Below are 18,406 nucleotides of genomic sequence, written 5' to 3' on the forward strand. Positions count from 1 at the left end.
CTCCCCACACACCTTGTTTCGGTCTCCTCCTTCCTAAATATGCGCGTAAGGGACATATTGAACACATAATGACCTAATTATTGGTAGCATCTAATTTTCAAATTTTTAATGGGGAAGGCAACGTCGCAACCCTAGCCAGTAAAATTTAACTTGTGAATCCCATAGTTTACCCTGTAAAGAAGTCAAGTAGATTCACTTTAAATTGCCTGTTCATAGATACTAAATGTTTAATATTATATATAGTAGAAAATTAATTTAATTATCATTGCATTATCACTTAAACTGATAAATAATTGTAAATTTTTAAGGTACATGCCAGTACACTGGTAAGAAGCCATTCTGTACGTGTCCTCCTTTGTTTACTGGAAGACGCTGCGAAATTGATTTGTGTGAATGCCGTGACTGCAAAGCCAAGGACCCAACATGTAAATGCCCACACGATGTCTTTGTGTCTGAAGAGCTGTGTAAGAATAATTCTGTACGAAAGTGTTGGAGCGATTTCTGTGAACATGGTGGCACTTGTGTTGTATTACCAGAAGGACCAGTATGCAGGTAAATACAGATAAATATATCTTTCTCAATATAAAAGAAGTCCTGATTATTGACTGATCGATCAACGCCTAGGCCAAACCGGTTAAGTTAGAAACTTGAAATTTGGTCAGGACATAGAATTTGTAACGTAAGGTCCTACTAAGGAAAGACTTTTGGGAATTCGACGGGTAAGGTCAAAAAGAGGTGGCAGTTATTGTCTTAAATTGTGCATATCACGGAATCTTTGAAAGTTAGACAGAGTAAAGTTAGTATATGGATTTCTCATTTAAAATAATTAGACACGTGTTTCAGTTTTTTTTTTTTTTTTCATATTTGACCTAGAAAGGATGAAAAGGAAAAAGGGGTGGGAATTACAATTATTATAAGATGTCCTATCTCGGAATCTTTTTTAAGTTTAGAGATATGAAATTTGGTATTTAGATTTTTCATTTAAAATAATTAAAGACGTATTTTTCGATAATTTTCCTACAAAGGAAAAAAAAAAAAAAACTCAGGGTTGCAATTGTTAAAACAAAATGCCCATATTTCGAAATCTCTTAAGATTAGAGACATGAAAGTTAGTATTGAAGTTTTTAATTTAAAATAATTAAAGATGTGTTTCAGTGTTTTACATGTTTCTCTTAGAAGGGAAGAAAAAGTGTAGAAGTTATAATTGTTAAAATATTGTAACAAGGGTATACCTCGAAATCCCGTGTTTCAATGTTTTTGATATTTCCGTTAGAAGGGAAGAAAAAAGGAGGGAGAAAAAGGGGGGTTGCAGTTATAATAATATGGCAATATCTCAAAATCCCTTAAGATTAGAGATATGTTAGGGATTTATGATGTGCGAGGCTGTAGGGCGAGCAAATGCGGGGTCTGAGAACAAAGTTCCCAGCTGCCCGAAGACTAGTTAATTAATAAATAGTTAATATATTCGTGTGAGTTACTTCACTTATTAGTATGAGCTATTATTCACTTCTTTTATTCTTATCATTTTTCAATATAACATTTGTTTGTGTTCCATGGAAATGATATTTTGTAAGTTTGGTGTGTTTGCTAAATTCTTCAGTAAGATGAATGAAATAATATGAAATTGTTTCAAATAAAGAACATAGGGATAAGATGACAGGTAAATAAAAATGACCAACACGAACGCACTACTAATGAGCATACTGGTTCTTAATGAATTAATTCAGTTTGATTTCAGTGAAATGTAACAGAAAAGGGAAACCTAAATTTTCCAGGAGTTTAAATCAGCGTCGACTGTTTCAAACACACTCTACTCCTTATGACTTCGAAATGAAATGAAATCTTTGAGTTTTACGTCCCACGGTTATGCCGGTTAGGCTAAAGGAGACGGTGATTATGAGAAATGAATGAAATGGTGGAATGAAGAAAGTGGGAGGAAACGGGAGAACCCCGAGAAAACCCACGCACACGGTGTTTGTCCACCACAAAGTTTACTTGGCGGGAGCAGGGTTTGAACCCGAGACCCCATGCACCAGAGGTGAACGCTCTACCACTGAGCCACCGCGGCCCCTCCTTATGACTTCGAGTACTATTACTACCAATTATGATACTAGTATTGCCGTCAACTATAAAAAAGGCAATTACTATTGACCTATCTTTACTGTTCTAATTTGCCCCATATTCTTAAGATGAACTTTGATTTACCTCATGTTTGCTTTCGTAGATGTCCAGATGATTGGATAGGAAGTAAATGCAATGTTCCAGTAGGTAACGAAAATCCATGTAGAAACGATGACTATTGTAAGCATGGAGGTGTTTGCACTGTATCTCCAGATAACAATACACCTGTATGTAAGTGCTATTCTGAATGGGCGGGTGAGCGCTGCGAAGAAAGGTCATCTTGTGCCAATTTCTGCTTCAATGGTGGTACTTGCATCGAGTCACCCGACAAAAACCTTAAACCAAGCTGTATGTAAGTATTTTGTTTTTAATTTTTCTTATGTCTTCTTCGAATATATTACAAACTAGAGTACAGTCTAACATTTATCTCTGTAAGAAAGACACATGTGATCACTTTGCAAATAATTTATGGTTGGTTTCTGCTTTCGTAACAGTTTTATAAGAAATGCCAGAAGTAATAAATATCAAATTGGATAAAAGTTCTTTGCAACAAAACAAAAATCCTCTAGTGCATACTATTTGGGTCAATCCGAGTTATTATCCACTTATTAGACCCTGTATTATACTATGGAACTATCTTCTCGGATAGGATATGGAACTATACTATTGAATTAAACGTCGAATTTGTCGAAACCTTTCAGGTTTCAGATGAAACAGTCAAACTTAACCTGCACTGCGTAGGGGAGATGTACAAGTTGAGCAAGTAAATACCCCACATTGTTAGTAACCAATGACAGCCTATTTGTCGTTGCTGTCTCGGCACCTCAACACGATATGTAGTCTAGTGCTCACGAATGATGAAAAATGAGTCCAATATGATACTCCTAAGCTTACCAGACATTGGTTATCACCAAATGACCCTGTGCCTCACACCTCAAGATCACGTCTGCACCCACGCAAGATCATGCTTTGTGTTCAATGGATTAGTCACCAAATGGTGCATTACAATGGTGCGTTACACCATTGATAATAGCCTTTACTCGTAGCTGTGCTAACGGGTGCAACTGAAGAACCCAGCGTTGATTAATCGCAAGGGGACTGCGGGAACCACAGGTGGCAAGGACAGTCAGGATATTATTTAGCGTTTTGACTGAAACATACTGCCATCATCATACTCACGGAACCTAGCGCCATCGGATTACTACTTGTTTCATTTGCTGGACAACCACTTAAGTGGGAATTCATTCGACAGAGGCAGAACTGCGGCACGTACTCACGGACTTAATTTCATCCAAGACTCCTGAGTTTTATCGTCAGGGCATTGCGCAACTACAGGAACATTAACAAAGGATGATGGGGATACTGATAGAGATTGCTTCGATATTTAGCATTGAGTACTGTGACTGTATAGTCATTTCTGATGATCACGAACGGGAAAAACTTCTTTGGTTACCTTGTAGTTAATGATGTGTTCATATTGTAGAACTCTACATTACACAGATTTTTCTCATTCAGCATTTGTTTATGTATTTTCTCCGAAAATACTTGCCTCAAAATTTTGATTTCGGAATCTCAACATCAGTTCATCCTTCGCAGTATTGGCTCAACTTCCATGTTCATATAAGTAGAATTGTGCTTTATAAAATATTTTCATTTTTCTGTTGTACTAACAACAATGGAAGGTTTGTATACAGTGGTAATATAAATTTCCCACTATTAATGTGCTTTTAATTTCCTTGATAACCGATATTAGTTTTCAAAACTACACGCCTTATCCTTTCTCTGATCTAACTTTCCAGATAAATGTTTTTACGTGCTGACAAGAAGATAATCGCGTTTCCTTGTACTCGCTCTATATCATCACCTAGCAAGTTGATATGTCAGGATATAGAAGTACTACTTAAGGTTATTCAATATAAATATTCTGTTATATCTTCAATTTTCGTAACCATGTTAGTTAAAGCAAAAATGAAATGTAACGGAAATTGAGTAGATAGCAACCAACTTTAAACAAAAGATCAAATCTGTATCTGTAGTCATGCTACTGTGAATAGTATTTATGCAATTTAAAACTGCTTTAGCTTGTGCCTCAGGATATTGAAACTGTATCGGATGCTATTGATACAGGATAAAGAAAGGAAAATTTTAAATTAAGTAGTGAATTTCAATTACCTGTTCAATTTCCAGTGTAGGTCATACTGATAAATGATTTTCTCCGTACATCATTAAAATAAATGAATCATATCGTGAATGAATGGTTGATTGCTTTCTGAACGGTGCATAGTAACCATATTTCCATTCTGACGAACAAATTTTTGAAAAGTGATACTATTCCAAATTAAGTGAATAAAACCGTGCAAAAGTAAATTTAAGAAAGAAAAAAAGAAAAAAAACTACTGCTAGAATAATTAGAAACTCGTCACCTTTATTATTATTATTACAACAACAATATCCGCTTCATCTCTTGCTTGAGACCTAATTTTACTTCATGTAATATAGGAAGTTCGTACGTTCCATGTCCTGTTTTAATTACTTTGTTCTTGCTTATCTTTTTCTTTTGCCTTACCTACTGAGGAATTTCCCAGTGACTAAACCTCCGCCAGTTACCACCATACAATTTATTTAGCTAAAATACAACTCATTATATCTCGGCTGTATATATTTACTTATTGAAGTGAACAAAGAGAGTTCGTTTAAATCACAAATTAACATTGTGTTTCAACGTTTCCGTATGTTTATTCAATATAGTTTCTTTGATAATATAAACGCTTCTAATCATTGCTAAAGTATTTCGTTTTCCATATTCACTTTGAGACTCGTTTGTTCCAGTTGTGTTTTTGAACAGCGGAGCTTTTTTTTTTTTCTCATGTGTGTGATCGATTTTATTATTACGTATTTTATTTCACTGTGATATTTTTATGTTGTGGTTGATGCTAACTAGTATGAAACAAATTAATATGTTTAGAATTTTTAAAAATAACTTTAATAAGCTATGTTATATATTCCATTTTAGTTGTCCAGATGGTTATGTTGGTTTACGTTGTCAGTCTCAAGAGAAAGACCTCCCGAACACGATAATGATGCAAAATGGAAGTAATACTGCCTTGATTACGTCTATTGTGATAGCTGTAATAGTCATAATAATCTTGATAGCAGCTCTTGTGGTAGGCATTTTCATCATTCGTAAGAGAAGGAGGTAAGTGTGTTTAATTATACATATTCTGATAATGTAAAGGAAGTTTGAAAATGCAATTCTGAAAAACATTTTGTTTAGATCTTGTAATTATATAAGGAAAATAAAACCTTAGCGAGATATCGGAAGTAACAGAAGGGCCTACGGTAACAGTTTAGAAATAGCTGTGTCACGAGAAAAGTAGCAGGTTTCTAAAGAAAGCAAAAAATGAGCGAATGATTGGGATATCAAGTGTGCCTGAGAGGGATTTAAAAAAAAAAAGTTTCAGAATAGAAAAAATTGAAGATTTGAGTGTATATGGTAGAAGCATTACATTAAAATGGAGCAAAATTAAGTTATAACTTTTGACCTCTGTTATGAACATTAGCCTAAAGGAGACGATGAGAAATATACATGAATAATATCCATTCGATTGGTGGAAAAATAAAGTTAAGGGAGAGACTGTTTTTGTTATCAAATCGATCATGACGACTTGCAATCGAACTTAGTGTCGCTTTGAGAAGTGGGCATTTTACCGCTAAGATCCTTAGATTGAGCTTTACTTCCTGTTTTTATAACAAACGATACTTATGATAGTTTTAACGAAATTACACTTTATTCAGGACTAACCTCGTCATCAAAGTTAGTAAATAAAGAAGGGAGGGGAGTCAAAAATCCATGTTTGAATGACGGAAGATTGTATGAGTCTGAATAGATATTTACAAAGGAGAAAAACATGCGCAAAGAAAAGGCACGGTCCCTACAAAGTAATTGTTGAAAAGTTAATAGATTTAAATAACTATGTAGTGAAAAACTGGGATAATCTACGCCTACAGAGTAATTGTTGAAAAGTTAATAGATTTAAATAACTATGTAGTGAAAAACTGGGATAATCTACGCAGGTATATTGCAACGAAGTGTGTTAAATATTGATATTATCGAGAACTTCTATTTTAACCATGCATTTTAGGGCTCGAATGTCAGGGGAGTATAAACTGAAGATTATTATTTAAATCAGTTGAATGCAGTAATAGATGATCAGTGCACGTAGGTCATTAGATATAAAATAATTCCTTTCAGCACACAGAAAGTAAGCTTGGAACGAAACAAGTTAAGAAGTGCTTGGTGATAAGTCAGAAATATGGCTATGTGTTTGATCACATTATGCTGCCGTTATTTACCGGAAATAAAGCTGACATCGAAAAAAAAAAAAAAAAAAAACTAGTTTGTTTCAGCGGAAATATTACGAAAAAAAAAAAAAAAACTACAATTTTATTTTATTGGTTTTAAACTGCACTTCGTTGATATTGACCTGAAAAGTACACTATCGAAAGGCACAGGAACACTATAAATGTCTTCCTGAAGTCCTTCTGTTGGCGGACGTGTTGTTTAGATATGCAACGTAAACCTTTATATATATTCGAATGGCAAAGTGTTAAGGTGCTATGATTGAAGTACTGTCATGGTTATTTATTCTTCAAATGCCACAATCATTCAGTTTCCGGTAAGTGAAACAGTGAGAGCATATATCACCAACTATCAAACGTAGTTATATATCTGACTCACATTGTATATTTGCTCATGATTTATTATTTGCATACATTTATTGTATATTATGGTTTAGTGATAAAGTAGATAGATATACTGTCTCTTCCAATATTTCTAATAGGTTTCTTTTTAATATTTTTAAGGATATTTTTCGGTGCGTAATAACATGCTTAAACTGTTTAATTCTTTCTTCTTACAGTGGTAAACCTTTCATGCATGTACGAATGCAAGATAACGTTGAAATTAGTAATCCTATGTATTTGAGGGAAGATGTAGATGAAGAAGCAGATGCTTTGGAGCCCAATTTTAATTTAGAATCAGATAAGGTTAGTACTAGTAATAGCATTTGTCTTCTAGCCCCAGTTGGACGGATAACAACTAAAAGTATTCCAATTTAGGAAATAAAAGCTTGTGAACGATCAACTGTATATACACATTGGTGTGTGTAACACTTACATCATCAAAAAGGTGTGAATGGGATTAAATTTATACCACTGACTGGTTACATGACTATACAGAAATGATTACAGTCTCAGAACTGAAAAACGTATCGAATCCTTCATAAAGTCATAAATCAGTATCGTGAAAAACCTTCATGTGTTCCGATCAGAGCCTCTATATGTGCTGGCATTGAATCAAACGAGCTGGCAACAAATCCCTCATGGGTCGTTTGCCATGCTGTGTATGACACTGTCTGATGGAAGAATGTGATCAACAGGGTTCTGAGTAACCATATCCCACACAAGTTCCATAGGCAACCATGAAGGCTGGGAGCAGCCGTATCCGACGTTCGTCGATAAAGGCTTGCATATTCCGGGATACAAATGTCGAGCATTGTCTTATTGAGTATGTCATGCGGAGTTTTGAAGGTAGGATATTAATCATTTTGCCGCTATGACACTCGACAATACAAGCTAGCAATACAATTGTCAGTACGAAAGCATCTAATTGCACATGCGACCATCAGTATCAGACTGGTTGAAACGAGACTCGCCCGAAAACACAACTGTCTACTATTAGCACGTAGCCAATAGTGTTCATGCTCCCATAGTAGCGGTGTGGGTCACATTGGACAATCAGGAACTGTTCTTTGTTATTCACTACTTTTTACTCATCATCACTATTGTGACGGTATGACGTGTACGCCCACCAATTTCGTGTAGAAGCCATCTTCTCACAGACTGATCGTGCGGCCCCACTCGAACGCCAGTCATCTGTGTATATATATATATCGGAAATTTTGACGTTGATGAGATGTAGTAACGCTTGCCAATATTTCTCTGTTCGCTTGACCACGCTCTATTGTTTGAGTGCTGTGTAAAACTGTACGACGCTTAAATTATAATAGTTCGTACAGCATACTTTACCACAAATTCTGAAAGTTTTAACGTATTTCTGTAATTGCTTTTTGATATTGCGGTTTTCATAAACATCACTGCATCTATTTATATACATGTATTTATTATTTTGTGTTAATTTCTTTTTTATTTTTTATACGTTTCCCTTACATTAAATATTTTTTCCACATTATTATTCCTTCGCTCTTCTACTCCCTTACCGACCTACCCATTACATTAGTTTTATCTTCACTAAACTGTATCTAACTAATTAATACTGTCAAACAGGGCCGCGGTGGCTCAGTGGTAGAGCGTTCACCTCTGGTGCTAGGGGTCTCGGGTTCAAACCCTGCTCCCGCCAAATGAACTTTGTGGTGGACAAACACCGTGTGCGTGGGTTTTCTCGGGGTTCTCCCGTTTCCTCCCACTTTCTTCATTCCACAATTTCATTCATCTCTCATCATCACCGTCTCCTTTAGCCTAACCGGCATAACCGTGGGACGTAAAACTCAAAAATTTCATTAATACTGTCAAACAAACTTAATATTGATAAATAAAATGATCAAGTAATAGATACAAGGTACTAACTTACTATTGTGACCTGGCAAGAGAAAGATTAGGGTTCGAGTCCCCACTAATTAGTGATGTATTTCTTATTTTCATATAGTGTTACGAATATTTCAAGTTAACATATATATTCAGTGGACGAATTACGAGCTCTTTTTTCTCTCTTTCTTTCTCTTCGCTATTCTATCGAAACAATTTGCAGAGATAAATTCATGTATATATTTAAAATTTTCTGGACATCTAGCGCCTGAACGAGTTTTCAGAACAAAACAATGGTAGACTTACACAAACTACTTTCCTTACTTTATATTTGATATATGTAAGTCAAAATGCAAAATACTTACATGGTTTAGCGTGAAAGTTCCACATTTTCTAAAAAAAGTAATAATATTAATAGGTATAATTAATTATCATATCAGTTCTTAGTTTTTGTTTGTAGGGTGCCATGAGAAATTTTAAAAAGTACTCTGCTTGTTCATTTTAATGTTTCTTGGCAACAAAAGTTGGTTTTATTTACTTATTTCTATTTCTATTAATGCAGATGGAAGTTATATACAGTTTATTTCATCTTCACAGAAGTATGTAAATAATTATTCGAATTTGATATCATCTAGAAAAGCATAGAAAAGGTAAAACTTCGGGGCTTTTCGATACTAATTAGAAAAAGTGATCATTATACATACGCATGATCACCATTTATCATGTATTTGATTTAAATCTACGTAAAATAATTTTTCAGACCTGTACTAATAAATTTCTCAAAGGTTTCCGCCCTCCACGAATTAGAATTATATATATTATGAATTTTATATATATATATATATATATATATATATATAATGAAAAGATACATATAAAATTGACTTGTCAAAATTTGTCGCAGGCATCTATCAAAATAACGTCACCCGATTAACAGATATTTTATTCGACATCGCATGAAGTGTATGAAGTTTATAGTCGTTCTATGAGCATAGCTTCCCAAATATTCTCAAACGGATGTGCACCAAATTACGTTGTGATTGTTGGTAAGAACTGAAATGCATTGTATTTTGTCTTTAATAGTCCAAGCATAATTAATGCGATTCAAGCCCGGGAATCCAAAAAGAATACATGAAAGTGAATTTTGTGTGTCACTTGTACAGAGTATCAGATTGCGGAAACAAACCATGGAAAATGAGGAAGGCGGTTACCATGTGAGTTAAACAATCTGGAACGAGATTGTATACATCGTATTTACGAAAACATACTCGTTTCACTATTAGGGGCAGGAGTTTTCGCAAGTTGCGAAAATTTTCCGACAAAGCCGAGATTTGGTTTTTCAACGAACTACGTCAGATTGAGTAAAGTAAATGGGTATTTTGAAGTCGCAACAAAATGCGATAACTGACATTTTGAGCGAAATATGCCGCAAAACGCGACTTTTTTAAAACGTCAATTTCAGTTGTTAAAATACAGAAATAACAAGTACAATTTTCCAAGCAATGCTTTCCTTTTGCAACGTTGATTACTACTAACTTCCGTTTGAAGTTTATAGCTGGTAGTTCTGGAATGTGGAACATTCAGTGTCGTGTTAAAACAGCAAAAATCATCACTTCGGTGTTTTTGTGGAATATGTTCGCTAAAAGATCTTATAATTTTAAAAATGGTGAATAAAAAGAGGTCGATATAAGATCGAGCAAGTGAATTTGCTAGTGAAGGCTTGTACGTAAGTGATATTCAAACGTTAATGTGTAAATTTTGTAATTCATTGTCCTAAGTGGTATTATTGTTTATTGCTTATATTGGGCCTATATTAGTGTTCATATATTAGAGCTTGAATAATAATTTATTTAGCGACAAAATGAGAAATTTCATATTTCAAAATGCGACAAAATACGAAATTTTTAATTTCAAATTGCGAAAAACTCCTGCCCCTACTAATTATCCTTTTGAACTTCAACATGACCAACATAGTTACATAGTTAGCATATCATAGTTAACTTGTTACATAGTTAGCACATCATCGTCTGACGGAACAAGTCAACTACCCCACTTGCGCTGTTCGCATGTGTATTACACAAATGGTAGAACATGTGAAAATACGACTTATCAGGACCAGTGGGGATGCAGTTACATTACGTAGTACATTGACAGTTCACTACGAGACGCTATTTATTTTGGTTTGAATTATGTATACCGCCTTTCATTTGTTTATTTATTGACGTATAGCGTCATCATCGAGGCTATGTGAAACGTGGACGTACAGCTTAAGGTTGAATACGAACTAGCATAGTGCGTTCAACGCTCTTTTACTGAAAATCGAACCTGGAACTACCTAACATAGCACTAAACCAGCGGGAAGGACGTCTTTTATTTGGTGGTTCCTACTTTTTTTTTTTTTTTTTTTTTTAACTCGTCGGCAGTTTCGTTTTTTCAACACTTGCTCGTTGTATAAGTGTGCCGATGCCCTCCCTATCCTACCCCCATTCTTTCTTCGTAGAATCCTCGCTTTTGGTACGCGGGGTCCAAGATTCAAACCTTGTTGTTAGTATAGTGTCGTGATCCCTAATATAAAATTCTATCCTTAACAATCTTGGGTTGCGTAAGAACGTAAAACAAAATCACAATTTATCGAAGTTAATATAGTTCTGGATATATTTTCTACCACTGAGCGCGAAATCTACGAGCCCTATCCATCAGGAGATGGAATACGCTTTCCATTATCTATCCGTAGTTGGTGACCAATTTACATTCCACAGTTACAGCTGCACATGTTTAACAATTACGACTACCGTGAATTCTTATTTAATACGGAAGTGATGCTACAACTAACTGAGTGAGGAATCGCAAGCATGTCTATAATATTTTAAAATGCCGATTTCTTATTTATTTCTTGGGCGTGATATTAGATTCTAAATAAAATTATACTTTTTCGTCATAAGAAAGAAACTAACATCTTTTATTGCTGTATCAAAATTTTAGTGTATCAAAGTACAAGTCCGAAAATTTATTATTTTATTTTATTTTATTTTACAGACTGCAAACTTTGCAAATCCAGTATATGACACAATGTACAACACTGGGACAACGGGAGCTGCAGTAAGTGAAGAAAAGAAAGGACTGTTACAGAAAGAAAAATTTAAAGACCCATTGTCTGACAATAAAGAAACCCTGTAATAAGCGAGATGCAAGTGAATTTGGTCTATCAATTTACACATTAAAAAATAATAAAATAAAGCGAGCGAAGTTTTGACGCAGAATACAATCTGGTCCTGCGTGGAAATATAATCTCACTAGAATCTGCAGTTTAATCCCTCTTTGTTTTGTGCTCAAGTGTAGCTATATTTCTCAAAGAATATCAAGATTTCAGCTGGCATGAAATTTCAGAGAAACCAACAACCACAGTTTTTGACACAGTCCAGCAGCACTTTGGGATACTGCAGGAAGAAAATGAAACCAGGGTAATTGCATCCAACATTCAAAAGATTTGGACTTAATGTTTACAGTGTTTATTAGAGATACGTGTATATTTTTCTTTGCCCCCTGCTAAATATGGTTTTAGACACTCAGGAGAATGTAATTGTCTGGAGCGATTCCAGTGATTGTATCTCACTGCAGTGATGGAGCTAGTCAAGAAATGTGCCACGTTACTCAACTAAAGCCAAGAGGAGGCGAGGGGGAAATAATTAGTGCCAAACAAACGATCCATCATAAAGTTCTTTGTATGTGAGCTTGGTCTTTCTTTGCGAAAGAATATATAGCTTTCGAAGAGTCCGATAATGAAGTTTTTGAAATTCCCATCATATAATGTACGAGGAGAAAGAAGAACACAGTCAGCTCAATTTTATAACGTTTTAGGTATTTTCTCCATACTGATGTTTTAAATTATAAGGGACAAAAAAGAAAGAAGTTACTTTTAATATGTGACTTCATATTGATTGTGTATCAAAGTCCCCACTTGGACATCGTTAAAGACTATGATGAATCTCACCGATTGATATGGAATTTGCTCATAGACTGTTATACTTCATTTTTGTGTTTTTAGCTATTACATAGATTTGTATTATTACATCCGCGCTCTTGCGCTGTACAATTAATTCTCGCTTCTGAGTTATATTCTTTGCTTGTGTTGTGTAAGTGTTAACAATTGTTTCTCTCCATATTTTTTCGCATCATTACAGATAATAGTTCTGAATATATTGCAATATAATAATATATCAGATTCAGTAATTGTTTTCTTATGCTATACGTGGCAGAGTCAAAAATAAACCAAAAAATTGTGAAAATTTTTATTATATAATATGTGCAAACTTTTACTAAACCTCACTTTCAAATTGATCATCTTGAGCAGCAAGACACTTCTTTCAGTGTTCGTGTCAAAACAGACTTGCAAGTCATTTTTTGTGATCTTTAGAGCTTGTATCGTGCATTTTTCTTCTTTCGGCGAGGCAATTTCGCATCCTTAATTAAGTTTCTGGATTGGGGAAACAGATAGTAGGAGATCCGGGTCTGGAGAATACGAAGGCTGCAAAAGGACATGTTTGATGTTCTTGGCGAAATATCTAGTTGGAAGCCTGATTTATATCAACGAGGTTATGTGATGACTGATAAGATAGCATGATACGGTTATTTATTGAAAGTTCGATCTTCAGGAATAAATTTCAAATAAATATAATCACACACACACACACACACACTCCCATCACACAATTTATTTGTTCAAAAGATTTTTAAAATTTTTTTTCAGCTTATCAATGAATTCGGCGCTAACTACTGCTTGCTTATACTGTTAACATCCTTGGATCATGCGTGCACACATGATGCATTTTCAAATTATTGATTATCTACGCAACAATTAAAGATGCTTTCCAGATCATCTGTCTACTGTTTGTAATCTTCTTTGATGTTCCTCACAGATTCTAGTAATCACTTCTTCATTACTAACAAATTTAGATTTTGTAGATAAGGATTTCCTTTCATGTTACCGTTGTCATCTTTGAATCGGTTCTAACACTCGTAAAGCTTACGTCCGGGAAAATATTTCTCCATGTACGCTGTACATAACAGGGTTTACATCTCCATCTGGCTGAGTTTAATGCTTAACCTTGCTTTTTATACGAAATATTAGTAATTCGATAACATCGTCAAATCTACATAATGCAACCTACGTGTAGTTTGCACTTTCATGTTGTATACTGTATTCGTCGGAACACGTCAGTCGATGGTAACGGATAAATGGTAACGGATATTAGCAGAAGTGTGTTGCTGCCCGAAGTGCTACATTTGAACGCGGTATTTTCTAAAAGTTTGTATTTCGTGTATCGCTTGCTTCTTTTATTTTATTCATTTATTATTATTATTATTATTATTTTACAAAGTGCGATGATAGTCGGCCTATTTGAGCTTCCACTCAAAGTGCATTAGAAAAAAATATTACTGTATTTTTAACATGTGATGTAGTTTTTAGGGTGTAAATACTCATTTTTTTAATTGACAAGTATAAAGCTTCAAAATACTGTTATTAACTACTCTAGTTAGTAAATAACATTAAAAATACAATGTCGAGTTACAGTTTATTTATTTATTTTTGTTTGAATTATTTGCGTACCAAAATTTAGGAAACCGGAAATTCAACAAACATGCATAATACTTTCCGCTAACATTGATTGAGAGTTATTTCAGTTCATTTTTAATGCTCTTTCAGAATGTTGGTTAATTCATTCTACATAAAACCTTTATAATAGTCACTTCAGGGATATAAAGTGAACTTCCTCTAAGGTAATAGTAAGGTCGGTCTCGGTCTCTGTCTGTCTCTCTCTCTCTCTCTCTCTCTCTCGTTTTCGTTGCCATCTCATGAATGTATCGAATGAAACCAAAATTTCAACTTATTAATGACTAAGATTTCGTTGTTCACATTTTTGTCTGGAAAGATTATAATAAATAAATAAAAGTATTGAATAATCCATGCTTTCTTCAAATTATCCAATTAAAAAAAAAAAAAAGTAGTCCTCCAATGCACCAGCACTTAGGCCGACTATAGTCATACTTAACACACTTTAAAAAATTTGAAAATTCATTTTACTTCCAAAACTACCATTTGAATGTTACAGTACTGTTTATAATTCCTATGCCTGAAAAACATAACGGCGTAATTTGAACTTTTAATTATATTTGTAAATGTCGAAATCATTTTAACACTTCTAATATTGAGTAATGAATCACTTACTGATATGTTACCACTTTTTTGTTTGATTTTGTATGACCCATAGTCGTATCAAATAGATCGTAAGCAACAGAGAAAAAAAAATGTTTCCAAATTGAGAAATCCATAAGTGAATCATGAATGAGACATCAGAACCAATTTGTGTGTAAAATCAGTGACCAATTAAAGCTATTATAAGAATTATAATCCATAGATTCCAAATTTATTTATCCATAGTAATATTTAGCATGCTGAGATTGAACATTATGTTTGTCAGATCTATGATTATTGCTTGAGGCTTAACATTTTTTTTTTTTTTTTTAAATATTTCTTCTGGATGTGGAAAATTGCTGTAAAACTTAATGCTTTTGTGTAGTCAGATGGATAATGATTTGGTTTTAATCTTAAGAAAGGAGAGAATATAGTGTATGGTTGTATCTGTTCCTAGTCATTTTAATATGTAAATCTTCTTGTATTTTTTCTTTAAGCTATGTTTGTAAATCAAGTTATGATTCTGTAATCTCCGGAGCAGAATTTGAAAATGTGATTATCCACTTCGCCGTAATATTATACAAACGACATGGTGTTATCTTCGTAATGTTTTCTATGTTGTACTATGCAGATAAATGTAGTACTCGTAATTTGTGAGTTGAAGCACATCAAAATTTAATAGTACATGCATTATGCGCATTTTTATTCGCGATGTTATGTTGTAAGTATAGGTACGGCTAAAGAACATCATGTGAAAACTACAGAATTTTCAGAACATAAAATAGTTATCGTACTTTACAATCTATTATTTGTATTTCTACCAATGTAAGTTGTGATTTTCTATTCGATAACGTAGTTCTGTTGTGATTATTTGCTGGTAGAACGACGTTGATAGGAAAACTCAAATTTTGGTTGTATTTAATGAACCCTAAAGAGTGATAAATCGAAATAAAATGAACGCATACCAAAGTGTTGGAAGCAGCTTAATTCGAAAGAATGAAACTGGTTGTGTATTATTGTTATTCTTTTAAAGGGTTGTGTGATGTCCTTGTGGTGGAATTTTGAACTACTTGTAATATTTTGTATAAACGAGAAGTCTATTATATTATTGTACAGAAAGGCCATTAACCTTTCGATACGAAAACTCTTGCCATGTCCATGACAAAGAAATATCTCTGCCATATTTGTTTGTGTTTCTTTTAATGTATAGAAAACTTGTTATCTGTAAACTTAACAAAGTTTTTAATCCACCACAAAGAGGGTGCTTCTTGAATATAGCTTGATTTGCTGTTAGTGAGAGGAAAATAGGACTCAAATTTCAATCATAAACTGGCACTGAGATCTCGATTTAATTCTATTTACCACAAAGGTGCTGCAATGCATCTTTTGGGAATGTGACATATTTTTGTAAATACATAATTCAAGGTTCGCGTGACAATGTGATACCTTGTACCCGAAAATATTTTGTACATGAACTTATGGTGGAATAAAAAATGCATCATCAATCTGTCTGTTTCATTATCTTTGAATTCATAATGACATATCAAAGATATATATATTGTTTGTCATTGTCTATTCAGCCTCTTAAATTCTTAATTTGGTACTATTTAAGTGGACAAAATTCAACTTGTGCTAACATTTTTTTTAAAGCAAAATTCGAAAGAAAGTTAATCTTCCAAAATGTTATGTACATTTTCGTAAAAATGAGAAAATCATCTCCCTCCCTCACTTATCTTAAAATAAATAAAATTATTGGACGTTAACGGCACGTCAGCTACATGGCACGAGTAAATTCCAATAGACTGTAAACATCAGAAGAACATTATTTTACAAGGGTGTCATAAGTCGTGCGTATTCTGATACACAACATACCTGTAGTTATTTAAAATCGTAGTCTCCGTCGTGGTTAGAATTCTGTTAATGTAACCGTAACATTTAGGTTTGTTTCCTCCACTACAGAGTTTACACCTCTGTCTCTCTCACGCGCGCGTATTTATCCCAGTTCTGCCACGGTGAAGAACGATTTCTTCCAATATCTACATTTATGTCCTATCTGAAGCTGGGAGAACGGCAGACAAAAATAGAAGTACCGTAAAATGAAAAAAATGTGCAAATGACTGAACTAAGCACAAATAACAATAAATTAAAATTACCTTGGGAGCAAATCACAAAGCCTAACTAAAATGTGTGAAGAATATAATGGAACTTAATATAATTCATACTACATTAAAAATAACATCAAAAGATCACAGACAAATAAACGTTTATTTTATATATTTACGGTGGCTTTTGCGTCATCGAGGTGGCAACACGATCAATAAATTTTCATTTTACTCACAGTCATCTTCGACCGGTCAACTCCTTTAGGGCCGTTGCAGTTGTAAGAATCTCAGACGTTCCACGTCGGATAATCCCAAGGGTCCACTGTAGTCCTCTGCTGGTAGTAATAAGCAATTGTCCAAGCTGGTGCAATTATTCCTTCCTGTTTAACGATTTGGAGCCAGCGTTTATCACACAAAAACAGAATACAAACGAATGTTAGGGTGCTAACATATATACACTAGTACACTGCCTGTGACTCTTATTAGTCACTTCACTGCTGATTTCTTCACAATATTAGAAAAACTGTGATAACACTGAGGCGTATACAAATGTTGTACGATCACTGATGATAAACTGAAAAAAATGGCTCTCACGTACACAAAACAGCAATTTAACTTGCGAAGCTCAACCCATACAGGGGAGCACTTATAAAAGAATAACGTATGTCCGTTTTAGAACAAGGCACCCCACGCGCCTTCGTGGGTGCTTTTCCGAGCGACGACCATGACGGGTCTCGCGTCTAAGCATTCGTGCACAGCACTGAAGGTTCTTTTTGATAACTATAGCTTGTATATAGCGATTTTCACCCATAGCATCGGGACCAGAATTATCGTCCAATTAACTCTCAGCCAGAACAGTGCGTAGGTGAAGGGTGAGTGTCCAGAAAATCAGACACAAAGAAACAGTCACCAAGCATGTTGCTGTCACGTAATGAGGGTCCCTGTTTCTTGACCATATATGGCCGTAGAATCGAAGCTAGGCTTACTAACACATATACAAAAAACATACCGAACTGATGAGAAAAGCTTCGAGATTATTCCTTCATATACGAGGCTCGGTTAATAAATTTCAAAATTAACAATGTCTTTTCCAATCTCTCTCATGATCTTAGGAAGTGCGCCATAGACTGAAACAGATAATAATCGAAGGGGCAAGGTTTGGACTATATGCCGGATATTTTTGGCGTAGTGCAGCATACATCTGCTCTACCGGCATTGATGGTACGATCGTTAGGAACAAACTGGAAACGAAGTACCCCTCATACTTTCATCATACACACATAGCATGACTTATGCTCGAAACGACCGTGTTTCAGTACCGGTTCTGCGAGTTGGCCCTTGCTTACCATTGTTTTTGCACATTCAGATTTCGGGAAAACGCCCACTT

The 18,406-nt window shown here is 34.5% G+C and overlaps 1 protein-coding gene across 4 annotated transcripts in view; it reads left to right on the plus strand.

Moving 5' to 3' along the window:
• Positions 1–16,422, plus strand: part of LRP1 (LDL receptor protein 1) — a 527,843-nt gene extending 511,421 nt beyond the window's left edge. For all 4 annotated transcript variants that reach the window (XM_081745289.1, XM_081745273.1, XM_081745263.1 and 1 more), the window contains 5 exons: positions 309–552; positions 2,225–2,473; positions 5,135–5,317; positions 7,041–7,167; positions 11,761–16,422. In XM_081745289.1, the coding sequence (XP_081601415.1) occupies positions 309–552; positions 2,225–2,473; positions 5,135–5,317; positions 7,041–7,167; positions 11,761–11,901 (944 nt within the window). In that variant the 3' untranslated portion in view covers positions 11,902–16,422. The remainder of the gene's footprint in view (positions 1–308; positions 553–2,224; positions 2,474–5,134; positions 5,318–7,040; positions 7,168–11,760) is intronic.
• Positions 16,423–18,406: the final 1,984 nt, after the last annotated feature.

This window comes from Thermobia domestica, chromosome 2 (assembly GCF_964235325.1).
Source record: "Thermobia domestica chromosome 2, izTheDome1.hap1.1, whole genome shotgun sequence".
Lineage (NCBI taxonomy): Eukaryota > Metazoa > Arthropoda > Insecta > Zygentoma > Lepismatidae > Thermobia > Thermobia domestica.